Below are 16,059 nucleotides of genomic sequence, written 5' to 3'. Positions count from 1 at the left end.
GTGCATACCCTTCATCCAAATACATATGACCACAAAGAGCCAGATGGAAAGTTATAGTTGAGTGAAAATCTAAAAGTTAAGAGAAGAAAAGCTTATCAAGAGAGAAAAGCTTATACATGACAGTGATAAAGTTATAGTTAAACCCATACTTGTACATCTCTGAATTTCTGAGCATGTAAAATGTGTTTCTCTACAGGTTACGTCAATTGATGAATATGACATTGTGCACCTGGAACATGAAACACTTGTCCTAGTAGTGACCAGTACTTTTGGCAACGGTGATCCCCCAGAAAATGGAGAGGTACAGTATTCACATACATAGTAAAATTCTATATTATTGAGAAAGAAGATAACTCTAGTTGCTCTTAGACTTTCAACACTGCACCATGAAGTAATGAATTACTTAATGGGATTCTGTCATGATTTTTATGGTGTAGTTTCTATTTCTAAACTACATTACAAATAATTCACTCTACCATTTAAAATTATATTCTTAAAACAACAAATGTATTTTTGTAGCTGTATTTTTGGTGTGGAAGCAGCAATTTCAGTGCAGTGTCTGATTTTGAGCTTTGAGAAGGAGACAGCACTTCAGGATGGAACTAATTTGAGTCAGCTATTGTCTCTCTCCCATAGTATTTTACCACAACCTGTCGTCCCCACCTAGTGGTAGACAAGAGAATAGCAACCAAACTGGAGCACCAATAGCAATGCAAACAAATCCTTCAACAGAGGTTACAGGTAGCTGCTATCTCGTTAGCTGCCCATTATTTAGTTGATAGGCTGCTAATGGGCTGCTGGGGAGGGAAGGGAGAGGGGTAATCCAACTTGCAGTGTAGCGATAAAGACTGACTAAAGTTTATCACAGCAAAAGTCACAAGACCTGAGGGCACCTAGGAAACTGACAATATGTCTAGCCCCATGCCAAATTTCAAAATTAAATCTAAAAAATCTGTTCGCTCTTTTAAAAATGGATTTCAGTGCAGAAGTCTGCTGTAGCAGCACTTTTAACGGAAGCATTCTGGAAAAAAAAAAACAGGTTTTATGCAAAAGTATCCCTATCATGTTCTTGAGAAGATATTTCTGGTGCCTGTGGATCAAGGACAAATCTTTAAAGGGATTCTGTCATGATTTTTATGGTGTTGTTTTTATTTATAAATTACACTGTTTACACTGTAAGTAATTCACTCTACCATGTAAAATTTAATTCCTGAACCAACAAGCATATTTTTTTTAGTTGTAATTTTGGTGTGCTGTACTTAGATCTATCAGGGAACTTTTATCTTTTGCTAAGGAGCTGCTATCTGGTTACATTCCCATTGTTCTTTTGTTGGGCTGCTTGGGGCAGAAAGGGGGGGATGATATCACTCCAATTTGCAATACAGCAGTAAAGAGTGGCTGAAGTTAATCAGAGCACAAGTCACATGACTGGGGGCAGCTGGGAAACTGACAATATGTCAAGCCCCATGTTAGATTTCAAAATTAAATATAAAAAAATCTGTTTGCTCTTTTGAGAAATGGATTTCAGTGCAAAATTCTGCTGGGGCAGCACTATTAATTAATGCGTTTTGTAAAAAACATGTTTTCCCATGACAGTATCCCTATTAAGGAACCCTCCAATGTACAGACTATATATTGTGTAACCTTTTATAAAAGAATTGTTAATGGCCATAAAGGAGTATAATGGAAGCCTACCTTATGTAAAAAATTTTAAAAAAACGCAACTGACTAAAAACTTTAAAAAAAAACCCTGAATACAGCAAATTTGTTTTCTACTTATCATCTACCAACTCTCAAAAAAACAGAAAATTTCAATTCAAATAGGAAAAAAATCACTTAAATTTTGCCATGGACAGTTTCTATTGACTTCTACATGAATTTGGCTGTTTTTAGATGCCAGATTTTTTTTTTTAAAGAAATCAAGTTTTGAAAAGTAATTTAAATTTGTGTTAAAATTTAAATTTGAATGTTGATAAACATAGTTTGAGCCCTGTTGCCATTTGATATATCAGTTAGGCTAGTGACACACGCTAAGATTCGCCTTGTGAGGCAAATTCGGGCAACTTCGGAAAACAAAGCGTTCCAAGTGCCATCCTGCCGCAATTTAGATTCTAGCCGGCAGGAAGGTTTTTGTGGAGATTAGTCGCCTGAAGAAGAGGCGATTTATTTAGTCAGGCCACTAAATCTCCCCGAATCTTAACGTGTATCACTGCCCTTAAATAGTCTTGTTTGAGAGAGTACTGAGAGTGACTTAAAGGAACAGTAACACCAAAAAATTAAAGTGCTTGAAAGTAATGAATATATCATGTACTGTTGCGCTGCACTGATAAAACTGATCTGTTTGCTTCAGAAACTACTATAGTTCATGTAAACAAGCTACTGTGTAGCTAGTGTTGCCACCTTTTATAAAAAAAATTACCGGCTCCAGGGGGCGGGGCCTCAAAGGGGCGGGACGTGACGTCAAAAGGGTCGGGACGTGACGTCAAAGGGGGCAGGGCCATGCCACGGACACCAGGGATGCTAGAAGAGGCAAAAGAAAAGGTAAGTTGCAGGGGATTGGGGGCAATTGGGGCCAGGCCGAGGGCTCCTTTTGATCGTATTACAAATTTACCGGCAGTTACATTGCTGGTAAATTTGTAATACCGGCCCCGGCCTTGGCAGGTATTTTACTGGCTAGGCCAGTAGAATACCGGCCGGGTGGCAACCCTATGTGTAGCAATGGCGGAAATTGAAAAAAGGCTATATGGCAGAGATTAAATAGTAGATAACAGATAACACCATTATGTTCTACAGAGCTTATCTGCTCTCTGTTGTGTAAGCAAAGCCTTTTCTCCTTTGAATGGCTGCCTCCATTGCTACACAGCAACTTATTTATATAAACAATAGTAGTGTTTCTGAAGTAAACACAGCAGTTTTACCAGTGCAGGGCAACACTACATTATACAGTAGTTGTATTACTTTAAAACACTATCAATTTTTGATGTTACTGTTCCTTTAATTAATGAGAAAGGTTAAAGCAAAATCTAGTCTAAAATGTATATGGCTCTAGTAACATAAATACAGCATTGTCATGTCATCTCTCTAATGTTCATTACAGAAGTTTGGTTGTGCATTAATGGAAATGAGGCATCCCAAGTCTAACATGGAGGAGAGGACGTAAGTATTTTCCCTCCATGTGGTACTTACATGTGAAATGGAGCTATTGTATAATTGTTACAAGCACAAGGAATAAGGTAACCAGTGGGATTCACAGAGAGGTAGTTATGTAACAGCTGTTGTGCCAAAATGTGACTGTCCTTGGCACACTGCCTTTGATATATAATTAATTTATTTGCACTAAAAGGCAGATTTTCCTTTAGTTCCCCCTATCTACAGTACCTTATCATATGAGCCCAACGTTAAAACTTCCAGCTGGCCCAACGTTAAAACTTCCAGCTGGCATAGTACAGTCGTAGATGTGTAAGTTAAGATGCCATACATGCCCATATTTTATCAAGCAGCCTATTCTGCTTTTCGTTGATGTGTTTAGCGTGAAAATTGTGCATAGATAGATGTGGAAGTGAATATGAGCTTAGCTTGTGCCATCAAGCTTAGTGGCAATGTGTAGAAAAGGCTTATTACCATATATACTTGAGTATAAGCCGAGTTTTTCAGCCCCCAAAATATGCTGAAAAACTCTATCTCGGCTTATACTCGGGTCAAGGGCAAAAACGGTCGCCGGCGTCTAAGAATAGTCGCCAGACCACCTAAGAATTGTTGCTGGCGTCCAAGAATAGTCTCCAAGAATATTCGGCGGCATCCAAGAATGGCCCCCGGCATCCAAAAATGAGACGCTGGCACCTCCAATCGGAGCAGAAACCCTCAATTTTTTGATTGAAACTTACCAGAAGCTGCTGCATTTCTCACCCTAGGCTTATACTCGAGTCAATAAGCTTTCCCAGTTTTTGGAGGTAAAATTAGGTACCTCGGCTTATACTCGGGACGGCTTATACTCGAGTATATACGGTAAATAAGGTAATACATTAATAATACTGTAAATATCTTCCCCAAATCATTTTTTTGTGTTCCCTGAAATAAAGGTATGTTATGTTTCTGCAGAAGCTACAAAGTCCGTTTTAACAGCGTCTCATCCTCTGCTGATGCCCAGAAATCATCTGCTGATGAGACCGGACCCAGAGACAACTTTGGAAGTGCAGGTCCCCTAGCTAATGTTAGGTAAGGATCTGGCAGGGAATGACTGCTTAGTTGAGCCATGGATTGTTAAGGGGCCTTATGGTGACTGGCCTGGAATTTATTATTGGACCACAATGAAAGAATCGTTGCACTAGCTTCAAGCAGCACTAGTGCCAGGGCACATCTCTCTTCTGCACAAAGAATCCGTACTCCCTCGTACCTTTGTTTACATTGCAGAGCACAAGCCCAACCGAAATTCATGCGCCACACACTCTATATAGCAAAGTATAAATACGCTCAATTGCCATTTCTCTGCTGTTATAGCACTTATTGAAACTTCAGCCATCACTTTTTATACATCTACTACTTAAAAATGGAAACAATCATGGTATTATGAAGTTCTGCTGCTATACCCCCAAAATTAATACTTAAGCAACAGTTTATATCAAATTAAGTGACATATTAAATAATCTTACCAAACTGGTATATATATATTTAAGTAAATATTGCCCTTTTACATCTCTTGCCTTGAATCACCATTTCGATATGGTGTGTATGCTGCCTCAGCGATCCACTGACCAGAAATACTGCAGCTCTAACTGTAACAGGAAGAAGTGTGGAAGCAAAAGACAGAACTCATGTGACCTAACGTGTATGGTTTGTTTGTGTGCACTGTGAATCCTAGGATCCCAGGGCACGGTATTTATTTTTTTTAAAATCCAATTTTCTATTTATGATTACCCAATCGCACATACTACTAAAGAAGTATATTTTTAAATGGTTTATTTACATGAAGCAGGGCTTTACGTATGAGCTATTTTATGCAATATATATTTTTATAGAGACCTACATTGTTCGGAAGGTATAGTTTTCCTTTAAAGTAAAACCTAAATAAACATTCTGTAACATTTTTTGTTTAAAAAATGAATTTATTTCATCACGCAACTTTAGATTCTCAGTGTTTGGACTTGGCTCACGAGCTTATCCCCACTTCTGTGCCTTTGCCCGTGCTGTTGACACCCTGTTGGAGGAGCTGGGAGGAGAAAGAATATTGAAAATGGGAGAAGGGGATGAATTGTGCGGACAAGAAGAATCCTTTAGAACATGGGCCAAAAAAGTGTTTCAGGTACAATCTGTGTTTTGTGTAAGTTTAAGCATTGCTATGTTTGTAATAACCCAGGAAAACAATTCTTTACTGTGTTTTGGTTAATTGTTTGGTTAATTTTTCATGTTTGATCTGGTGAAAGTGTGCTAGGATACCATATATTATCAGGAAAAATGCTGGCTATTTTGTTTGAATTAACAAACAACTGAAAAAAACTAAACTCCCTGAATGTATACTCAGCAAGAAGAGCCCTCCAAAGCCATAACCAGCAGCACCTTCAGCTTATAATAAATGTCAGATAAAGTAGAATAACACAACAAATGAGTCATCTTTTGTTTGACTGTTTTAGTTAAGTGTTTCCAATATGTGCTGCACATTTGAAAGTGAAAATGTGAACTATTCAGATAAATTCTGAGTATTTTTCCACAGTGCAGTTAGCAGGTGTCATGCAATAGATTACTAGCTAGTACAGTATATGTTTGAACAAAGGCTGTCCAGGACCTTGTTAGCTGTTTTAAGAAGTGTGTGACCTTAGTGTGGCTTCCTTTGCTTATGCTTTTAAACTTGGTTAACTTGGTAAACTTTGGTTCTTTAATGAAACTTCATAGCATGTTGTATTAAGGTACTGGTATGGTACCATTTGTATATATGTGTTTATACTGAGCATGTGAATGCTGAATGTGAGTTCTACGCTAAATGGTTGACACAAAATTGTTTGTCAATAGCTAAAGAAACTTATGTTCAGAGAAGCAGTGATTGCATGTTGTGGCATACACAATATTTTGGGGAGGAAGTATAATTGCTGGGTTTATTTTTGTACAGGCTGCTTGTGATGTCTTTTGTGTAGGAGATGATGTAAATATTGAAAAAGCAAACAACTCACTGATTAGCAATGACCGCAGCTGGAAAAGAAGCAAGTACAGAATCAGTTTTGTAGCTGAGGCACCAGAACTTACACAAGGTGAGGGATTATATCCACCAGACCAAGCCTGTCCAAAGTAAGGACTATGGGTTCAGTCTTTCGTGGGATTTCTATAAAAAAAAACAACCTTTCTAAAGGCTCATGGCCTTCTGTATATGATACGATATATATACAGCATATATATATATATATATATATATATAGTCTAGCCCTTTCATGCGTGGTATATTGCAAAACTAGCTCATTATTATGAAAGTAACTGAAAAAGTACTGGCCTATTCTTGTGTATTGTCCTTGTAAAATCAAAGATGGTGGAAATCCAGTGATGCACAACTAAACCTAATGCAGCATCTGCACATTTTGATTCTAAGAAATTAGTGATTTCTTTTCATGTTACTACATTTTTCAAGGATCAAAAATGGCAACACCTCTTATTAAAGAGAACGTGTGCACATAAAATTTTAAAAACAAAATACAAAGCCTGCTCTGTATTGTGTATCCAATATCTTATATCAACTCAAGCAGTTGTCAAATATAAAATTAGGTGACACAATGAATACTAGATATAAAGCGTAACTTGCACAGTTTGCTTGCATGATTGTATTTCATGCCCTGCCTTTAACAACATATTTTATTGTTAAAAATGTGGGTACACTGAGTAGGGCAATCTGAAAATCATCTATCTATCTGCTAGTGCTAACTTCTAAAGATAGCTGTAAAGTATGAAAACTTGAACATAATGTAGCCAGTAAGCACGCTATAAATAACAAAAAGTACAGAAGTAATGAATATTCATAATTCTACTGTAAGCTAAAAATCACTTCTGTTCTAACAGCTTTATACAGTATTCACAAGAAGAAAGTGTACGGAGCTCGTTTGTTGTCTCGCCAGAACTTGCAAAGCTCAAAATCCAGGTTAAGCATTTGTTTTATTTTTTTTAATGGCCAGTGATTTCTTCTTAAAATTGTTTTGCTTCTATTTCATTGAAATGAAGCAAGCTTGCCTTCAAAGTATCAGAAACTGAATGGTTATCTCACTACAGCCGATCCACTATATTCCTCCAACTTCACACTAATGGACATAAAGAACTGAGCTACAAACCCGGAGACCATTTGGGAATCTTTCCTGGAAACTATGAAGATCTAGTGAATGCCTTGATAGAGCGATTAGAAGATGCTCCTCCTGTGAACCAACTGGTGAGGGTGGAGATGCTGGAAGAAAGGAATACCGCCTTAGGTATGAAGTGATTATTACTTTTGTCTCTAAAAACTTTAGCTCAGACTCCATATTCACATTTGGTTCTATTGGCTTCCCAAATGTAACTTTAATATTTTCAGTCAGGAAAAAAACATGTTTTCCGATGACAGGATCCCTTTAAGATCAATATTTGCCTCCTCATTGTGGAACAGTGAAATTAAAAGGGTTTTTTCAGAATGGTGTATTAATGGATTTTTATAGCTGAACTACTCAAAATGAAAATCTACCTGCCATTCATCCTCCAAAATATAGACTTTTAGTCTGCTTGCATTTCTGGGAAGTATTCATAAGACGAGGCAAAGTTACTATAAATACTAATCCCACACAATGGTATTTTAGAGCATTGTTTTGAAAGGTGATATGAGTAATTTGGGTCTCCCTTCCATCATTTGCGGTAAGGACAGGGAGGAGGTTTAACATGCCACTTAAATATTAACTAGGGTGGACATATGGTGCAGCAGTAAGGTATTTTTCTCATTATAATCTAGTATAGTTAGTAGATATAACATATATCCACCATTCTGATCTCTTTACACACATTGTGCACAACTGTGTGATATTTTGCAGGTGTAATCAGTAACTGGACAGAGGAGGAACGAATCCCACCCTGCACCATCTTCCAAGCCTTTAAGTATTTCCTAGATATCACCACTCCCCCTACCCCTCTCCTCATGCAGCAAATTGCACTGCTGGCAACTGATGAGAAGGAAAAGAAACGACTTGAGATCTTAAGCAAGGTAACAGAATCCACTATTTTGCATGTAATAAAGGTAAATTTGGGAATATTTAAGGGGCATTTTACACCCTTTCACACTGTAATCGAGTGGAAGAGTAGCAAATTACTACTTCACAGATATATAATGAGTTGCTCATTATCACAGAAACAGCATCTTAGGGAATATAGCTATTTTTTATACAGAACTTAATATCTCAATTTGAAGATATGACCCTGTTTACAGGAAGGGCATACACAGATAAGCAAAACAACTTTTCATGGGTACTTTATAATGGCTAAAAATTTGAAAAATATAAACATCTTCACTTAACGAATAGGCAGAATATTTTTTTCCTATTAATTGTGCTCATGTTGAGCAACAGCACATACAGGTATATATTGTCAGGCTTACCGGTGTGATCCAGGCGGAGAAGGAGCTGGAGCTGAAGATTTCGAACTCACAAGCGCCTCACACAACCACTACCCACCTGGGATGGAACAGGGAGCAGGGTTGTGGAGAGTAGCCAATGAGACTATCAAACGCGGTACAGAGGATGAGGCAAGGTCGTAGTCAGGAAGTCCGAGGTCAAGGCAGGCAGCGAGGTTCGTAACGATAAGACAAGCAGAAGAGTCGAGGCAGGCAGCAGAAATCGTAGTCCAGGTTCAGGCAGGGTCACAACAGGAAATTCAAGTAGTAAGAGATGCTAGGGTTTCAGTAATTAACCTAATAACCAGGCAATGCATGTTAGTCTGGATCTGGTTTAAATACATATCTTTTGGCGCCAAACTAGCGTCCTCACGCTGACGTCGCGGAACTGACGCCAGCACGTCCGTCACAGGCATTTCCACCTACGTCCCTGCGCCCGCGACCGTCGCCACCGCGTCAGCGACCGTCGCTGGCATCCGCGTCACGCGCCGGCGCGCATTACCGCGCCCGCGCCTGCGCCGAACAGGACGCATGCGTACGTTCTTACATATATTGTCCATATAAAATTAATTATATAATTGCTGGTTTATTTAGTTGTGTACAAACATTCAAGAGAGAAATAATTGGCAACCTATATCCAATAAAAGAAGCTGAGGTTAACAAGTAGCGAAGAGGTCCTTTTGGTGCCTCCAACATCACATAAAAAAATTAAATACTCAAGTATGTATATCTCCTGGTTTCTTAGGGTTTGCAGGAATATGAGAAGTGGAAGTGGTACAAGAATCCAAGTATTGTTGAGGTACTAGAGGAATTCCCTTCAATTCAGATGCCTTCATCATTGCTGCTTACACAACTACCCCTGCTACAGCCACGATACTACTCCATCAGCTCTTCACCCGAGATGTATCCAGAAGAAGTGCACCTTACTGTTGCTGTTGTGTCCTACGGCACAAGAGGTAGTTCTACATTTATGCTTAAGGCACCCACCTTGCCTAGTATCCTAGTAACTGTAAGCATGTTTATTTTACTCCTTGGTAGCAGGCCAGTGCATCAATTGTACATTCATTTTTTTGAAGGGGTAGGATCTATGTTAAATGAAGCGTTCTCAATGAAAAACAATTAATGGTTTAGCCACTATAAACAACACTACAAACATGCAATGCTGTACAAACCAATATATGTAATGTTATGTTTCCTTTCATAGATGGAGATGGGCCTATACACCATGGTGTCTGCTCCTCATGGCTCAACAGAATACAGCCAGATGAAGTTGTGCCCTGCTTTGTCAGAGGGTAAATGACAATGTTTTGTAATTCTCTGGTAGTATATCAGTACTTTACTAAACTGTGGTTACATTTATTATTGTATTTATTTGTGTGTACAACTTGCTTAGGTTTGGGTATTTTTTAACCTTTTAATACGACTTCCTCTGAACAAACCCCTGTAAACGTCTTTTTTTCTTTTCCATCAGAGCTCCAAGTTTCCAAATGCCAGAAGACCCACAGGTTCCCTGTATTCTGATAGGACCAGGCACTGGTATTGCTCCATTTAGGAGTTTTTGGCAGCAACGCCTCTACGATATGCAGCACAAAGGTGATTTTCTCATTGCAGACTTTGTATAACAGCATATTAATGTTAGCATGGGTTTTGCAGCATAGAACACTCTTGCCAGTTCAAGCAACAACAAGGGTTGATAAATCTAAAGATTTTTGTGTTTTTAAAATGTGCTCAGTGCTTCTATGCAGCTATATTCATTTGCTAGAGAAGAAATTCTCTAGCACCGACAACATATAAGTAAATAACGACTGATCCTGTAATATCAGAAAAGTGAGTATAAAGGTGCAGTGGTAACTTTACTTTCTTTATAATAAGCGGTGTGTCAAAACTGGTCAGACCTTTAAAATGTGACATCACAACTGAAAGGTGAAAGCTAAAACTTTTATATTATGAATAAATGTATGAATATATTCTAAATGAAATATATCTAAAAATTGAGGTGCACTGAAAAGTTACTACAAGATTTCTATCATTTTCTGGTTCTGATTTCTTTAGGACTGAAACCTTGTCCCATGATCTTGGTCTTTGGGTGTAGAGAGTCCAAAATTGACCACATTTACAAAGAGGAAACCATGCATGCAAAGAATAAAGGAGTGTTTAAAGAACTCTTCACAGCATATTCTCGTGAACCTAATAAACCAAAGGTATTCGTCTACTCTACAACATGTATTATTAGAACCCTACATAATCCTAAAGATGCTGCTGTTAACAAAATTTACATGAAACTTTTTTTTACTGTTATGTTGCTGGTAATAAGTGATTTATGACTTGTTTATCATTAATTTACAAGTCTTTGATACACCAGATGACAACATTGTTATTCTTCCAAGTAGTCAGTTAATCAACATAATACATAGTCACTTACCAGTTCATGATCAATTTATAATATCATGTATAAGTAGTGTACGGGACTCTTTTGCTGGCTGGGGCTGCCCACAGTTTTGGTGTAGCAAATTCAAGGATTGGCATACAGGAGAAGCACATGATTAGCCAGGCATATTTAAAAATCAATTGACTTTATTTAGAATCATCTCATCTCGTTAGTATGCATGACTGTCAAGGTTGGGGTTGTTTTCTCTGGAAAAAAGACATTTGAGAGGAGACATGATTACACTTTACAAGCACATTAGATGACATTATAGAACAGGTCAACCGTTTCGAAATAAAAAATAACAAAAGTGGTATAAAGGTGATACTTTTATTGGCCAACTAATATAATCAAAGCAAACTTTCAAAACATTTTAGTTCCTTTTTCAAGCTGATTACCTCTACATGGTACAACTTTACTTGCAATCACATTATAGACAAATAGCAGGGGACCTTTTTACCCATAAAGAAAATCACCATACCAGAGACCATCCCTTCAGAGGAAAAGAACTTTCATTTGAAGCAGTGTAGGTGGTTCTTCACAGTGAGGTTGTGGAATGCACTGCCGGGTGATGTTGTGATGGCTGATTCTGTTACTGTCTTTAAGAGGGGCTTGGATGATTTCTTGGACAAGCATAATATCCAAGGCTATCTACAGTTAGTGTATGAGTATATATAGTTTATGAGTGTATGGAGGGGTCAGTGTGTGTGTGTGTGTGTGTGTGTGGATGGTCTTTTTCAACCTGATTTAACTATGTAACTATGTATGTGGCATACAGGCTACTTTTTGAATAACTTTATCATTTGTCTGCCTCACTACAAAAACATAAACATAGCTTATCATTATGTTGCCTAGTTAGAATACAAATGAAACAACAGTTTTTGAATAACGGTTGCAGGTATGAGATTGCTTCTGTGGAAAGCTTTTAATTACCGCGAGACAATCTCCTAAAGTCCATTTTAAGCAAATTCTTTTCTTTTTTTTAAATTAATAAAACAATACCTCAACATGGCATAACAATTCTATTGGGTTTATTAATTGTTTAAATTTACCAGACTTAAGGTATGGTGATACAAAATACAGAAAACATTTGTAGATTATTATTGATGAAAGGTGCTTTGTGTCACAAACAATCATTTTAGAATTCTACAAATACCAGTAATACCAATACAAAAATATCAAGAGCACTTTAGAACAAAAAATCATTGTAACCAATGTGGACATGTTTGATTTATGCTTAGTATGCCGCTGATAGAACAAAATGTCTTTGTCTTTTTGTAGAAATATGTTCAGGATGTACTGAGGGAACAGTTATCTGAAGTCACATACAAAGCTCTGAAGGATCAAGGTGGACACATATATATATGTGGCGATGTCAACATGGCTGGGGATGTCCTGAAGAGTCTTCAGCATATTGTAAAAGAATGTGGAAATCTGACGATTGAAGAAGCTGGGGCCTTTATCAGCAAGCTAAGGGTGAGGGGCATTTGCTATTGCAAGTATAAAATGTAGTGAACATTGCCTCTATAAGCACTAGGAACCCACCATGTCTCATCATCTGCTAGGATGGTGCCACTGAGATGCTAGTGTTCTTAAACATCTCTAGCACATTACTGCATGCCCCATTTAATGCTTAAAATCTGAAATCAACACCCACTAAAGCACACAGATCTCATGATCAACAACTTCTGCAATCATTAAAATAGAAATAAAATATATAAAAATGATTATCTAGATCAGGGATCCCCAGACTTTTTGTTAACCCTTGAGCCACATTTAAATGTAAAAAAAAGTTGGAGAGCAAGCAAGCAAGCAAAAGCTCCTGGGGGTACCAATCATGGTCTGTGATTGACTATTGGTAGCCCCTGGCAGAGTACAGGAGGCTCTGTTTGGCAGTACACCTGGTTTTTATACAACCAAAACTTGCCACCAAGCAAGGGATTCAAGCATGTGCTTTGAGGCTGCTGGAAGCAACACCCAAGGGGTTGGTGATCTAGATATTTGAATAAGCTTTCCGTGTGTCTGTCTTGTCACTCTGCCCGAAAAGATAATTATCACACCATCTTGTATTAAAATTAATTCTGTAGCATGTTAAGCCATAGAGCTCTATGTGATGTCATCTGATTGCTGACAACATGACTCATAAACCGTAAACAAATATCTAGCTACTTGTTGTTCTGAAACTCCTAGAAGTATGAGAAAGTAAATGTTATAAAGTCATACTCTGTTTTCTTTCTTCAGGATGATAATCGGTACCATGAAGATATTTTTGGAGTCACTCTTAGGACATATGAAGTTACAAACCGTCTCAGATCTGAATCTATTGCCTTCATTGAGGAAAGCAAAAAGGACTCAGATGAGTAAGTTGAGGTACATCATTGCTCCATGCTTCCTTTACCTATAAAATGTATATAAGTTAAATGTCCTTCACAGAAATGACTTGTGCAAAGCCTTCATGTAGAGAGAGAGAGAGAGAGAGATTGTTAAAGAAAGATACAGAAAAATAACTATTATTTGTAGAAACATTCAATAGCAACACTTGAAAAATAGCTCTCTGCTCGAAACATGTAGTGGATCAATAAAAGCACAGTTTTTTCAGCAATGTACTGCGTTTGACCAAGTTCTTATCCACTGTTATTTCTATCTATTTGTAGAAACAGTGGTGTTTGTTAACTGAAAAATAAAGAGGTGAACCTTTATTAATAATCATATTGTATTGTATTAATGTTGATTAAACCTTTTAATATACTGCTTGTGAGCAATAACTTACACACATGCAATTTATACTTTGTATATCCATAAGACCACCCATATGAAACAGGGACAAAGCACTATATACTGGATTGTGGAAATCCTAGTCAGTTGTAGTTATTGTATATTTAAAATGCTCAAGATATACCTAATCCTAAAAATTACTAGTGTTGAGTATGGATTCAAGCTTTGATATGATTCTTCTGTGCCCCTTACATTCAATGCCTAATTATCTGCATTTTCCCTAATTTTCTGGCTCCCACACAGAGGTGGGAGGTTGTTTAGCTCCTTTCTGTTTAGGTAGAGATGCAATGTATTTAAGGTTTGGGACACAGGGAGGTGATACATGAAATATTAGGAATTGGTATATAAAACTATGCATATTGCTTTATCATTGCATAATATTCAGCCTGCCAATAATATATATGCTTTCTAATTCCTTAGGGTTTTCTGCTCATAAATGGAATGCCTCCTATGTCAGTGGATGCCAAACTGGTCATGCAAGCACCTGAGATACTACACCTGCATGTACACTGTTTGTGGAGACATACATAAACCATGTGTACCGCATGTATGACACAGTCACATACTGTAACACCTACACATCCATATGACAATGCTGACATTTACATTTAATGACTTGCTTTGTTCTTACTCATGTAAAGCCCCCATTTCAGAATGGATTTTGTAACTTCAGCAGCAAATGGTTATCTTTTTTTATGGGACTCTGAGCACCTCTCTGCCTGCTGCCCTGTGGTGTCTATGTCCTGTAACCATACGCATCTCTCTCTATATTTATAAATATATGTATGTAAGGATATATGCAGATATCTACTACGTCATCTAAATATTGGATCCCACTTGTGTTGGATATAATCTCACTGCAGTGTTCTTGCTTGACATCCAGCAGTACATCTTGAAGCCAGACATGAAATGGAAAATGACCACAGAGTCCATTTTCTGGTGCATGAATCTTCTCATTTTCCTCAGGCCTTGCTTGACATTCTCCGAACTGAGAAAGTCTTGTAGATATCACTGTTAGTTGCACTGGATGTTAGGTGTCAAGATGTATACTATCTACAATCTGCACTTCTGTACTTTGAGTTTTTATTGCCCCACTACCACATTTGATCATCCCAAATCACTGTATTAAGGATAAGGCACACAAATGTAGCAACATTTAACTCATCAGTACAGAGGGAACCCTGACAGAGTTCAGCATGAAAGTATTTTACACTACTAGTTATAAAAGTTTACTGGTTGTTCTATTTACAGTCTACAAATAACAGGATTCCTGCTCTTTAGAAAATTGGTTTGATAAGCAGCTGTTCTCAGACCTCCTTTATGAAAACTAATCATAACGTTTTTAATTCTGTGTTTAAGAATTATGTTTATTGAATCAAATGAGGGTTAAGTTCAGGGTTTTAAGGGAAAAGAATGCCTTACTTTAAGGGCATACAGATCACTGTCTAGTCTGCCTCACCCTTTCTCAATTAGACAAATGTGAGGACATTTTTCAAACTACCTGGGCATCAAAACGATCTTCCTGACTCCATGCTTTTCTGAAGAAAAAGATAGGAAAGCATCACACAGAATTTGCAAAAATGTTGTGTTGATAAATGTGCTCTTTAACCTCTGCCTTTAAATGCTGTGCATTTCATGCCATCTGAACCATAAGTGGACCTTATCTTTCTGCCTGGAAATTCTCAGTCCTAACTCAATTACATTTTTTAGAACATTAGGGAAGCTAAATCACTGTGCTTATTATATGTTATGTTTCTGTGCAGAAAAAAAACTAACTTATAACCCTTTTAAATGTAACAAGAGAAAGCGCCTCAACAGATTTCCTGAAGCCTTTCACAGTTTTCCAAATCCATAGAATTATATAAGATCCTTTGGGAAGCTTTTGAGTACAGCAACGGTATTCACAAAACAGTGTTAAGAGATAATACTGGACCTCTAACAAACTGGGATCCCGAAAAGCTATACCGAGTACTATCATGAAGTAACAGGGGCCAAATAACCTCCTCCACCACCTAGACCAAAAGAACCAGACAGGTAGCTAACAACAGCCCTGATTTCAGCAGAACTAAAACAAGTTGAGCAAGAGAATATTGAGTACACCACATGCAGATTCCATTCATCAGAAGGTTTGGTATATTACTCCTTCAGTTTGACTATAAGCATGCACCTCCCTGTGTATAGTCACAAGAGACCAGTGGTATGAATTAACAATGCATATGTCTGTTTGGAACCATTAAATAAATGTAACTTCTTTGTGAAA

At 37.6% G+C, this 16,059-nt stretch overlaps 1 protein-coding gene across 2 annotated transcripts in view; it reads left to right on the top strand.

The window, feature by feature from the left end:
* nos1.S (nitric oxide synthase 1 S homeolog) overlaps nt 1-16,059 on the top strand; it is a 63,893-nt gene extending 47,834 nt beyond the window's left edge. Inside the window, exons 15-29 of one of the 2 annotated variants that reach the window (XM_041580386.1) lie at nt 197-301; nt 3,098-3,156; nt 4,099-4,215; nt 5,125-5,299; nt 6,101-6,239; nt 7,036-7,114; nt 7,243-7,436; nt 8,025-8,194; nt 9,345-9,555; nt 9,804-9,891; nt 10,071-10,192; nt 10,652-10,800; nt 12,306-12,500; nt 13,266-13,384; nt 14,220-16,059. In XM_041580386.1, coding sequence (XP_041436320.1) covers nt 197-301; nt 3,098-3,156; nt 4,099-4,215; nt 5,125-5,299; nt 6,101-6,239; nt 7,036-7,114; nt 7,243-7,436; nt 8,025-8,194; nt 9,345-9,555; nt 9,804-9,891; nt 10,071-10,192; nt 10,652-10,800; nt 12,306-12,500; nt 13,266-13,384; nt 14,220-14,235 — 1,938 coding nt within the window. In that variant the 3' untranslated portion in view covers nt 14,236-16,059. Of the gene's footprint in view, nt 1-196; nt 302-3,097; nt 3,157-4,098; nt 4,216-5,124; nt 5,300-6,100; nt 6,240-7,035; nt 7,115-7,242; nt 7,437-8,024; nt 8,195-9,344; nt 9,556-9,803; nt 9,892-10,070; nt 10,193-10,651; nt 10,801-12,305; nt 12,501-13,265; nt 13,395-14,219 lie in introns of both variants that reach the window. The other variant, XM_041580387.1, reaches the window with a different exon arrangement.

The sequence above is a fragment of the Xenopus laevis genome, chromosome 1S (assembly GCF_017654675.1).
Source record: "Xenopus laevis strain J_2021 chromosome 1S, Xenopus_laevis_v10.1, whole genome shotgun sequence".
Taxonomy (NCBI): Eukaryota; Metazoa; Chordata; class Amphibia; order Anura; family Pipidae; genus Xenopus; species Xenopus laevis.
Note: the sequence above shows the minus strand (reverse complement) of the source record. Positions and strands in the feature narration are given on the sequence as shown.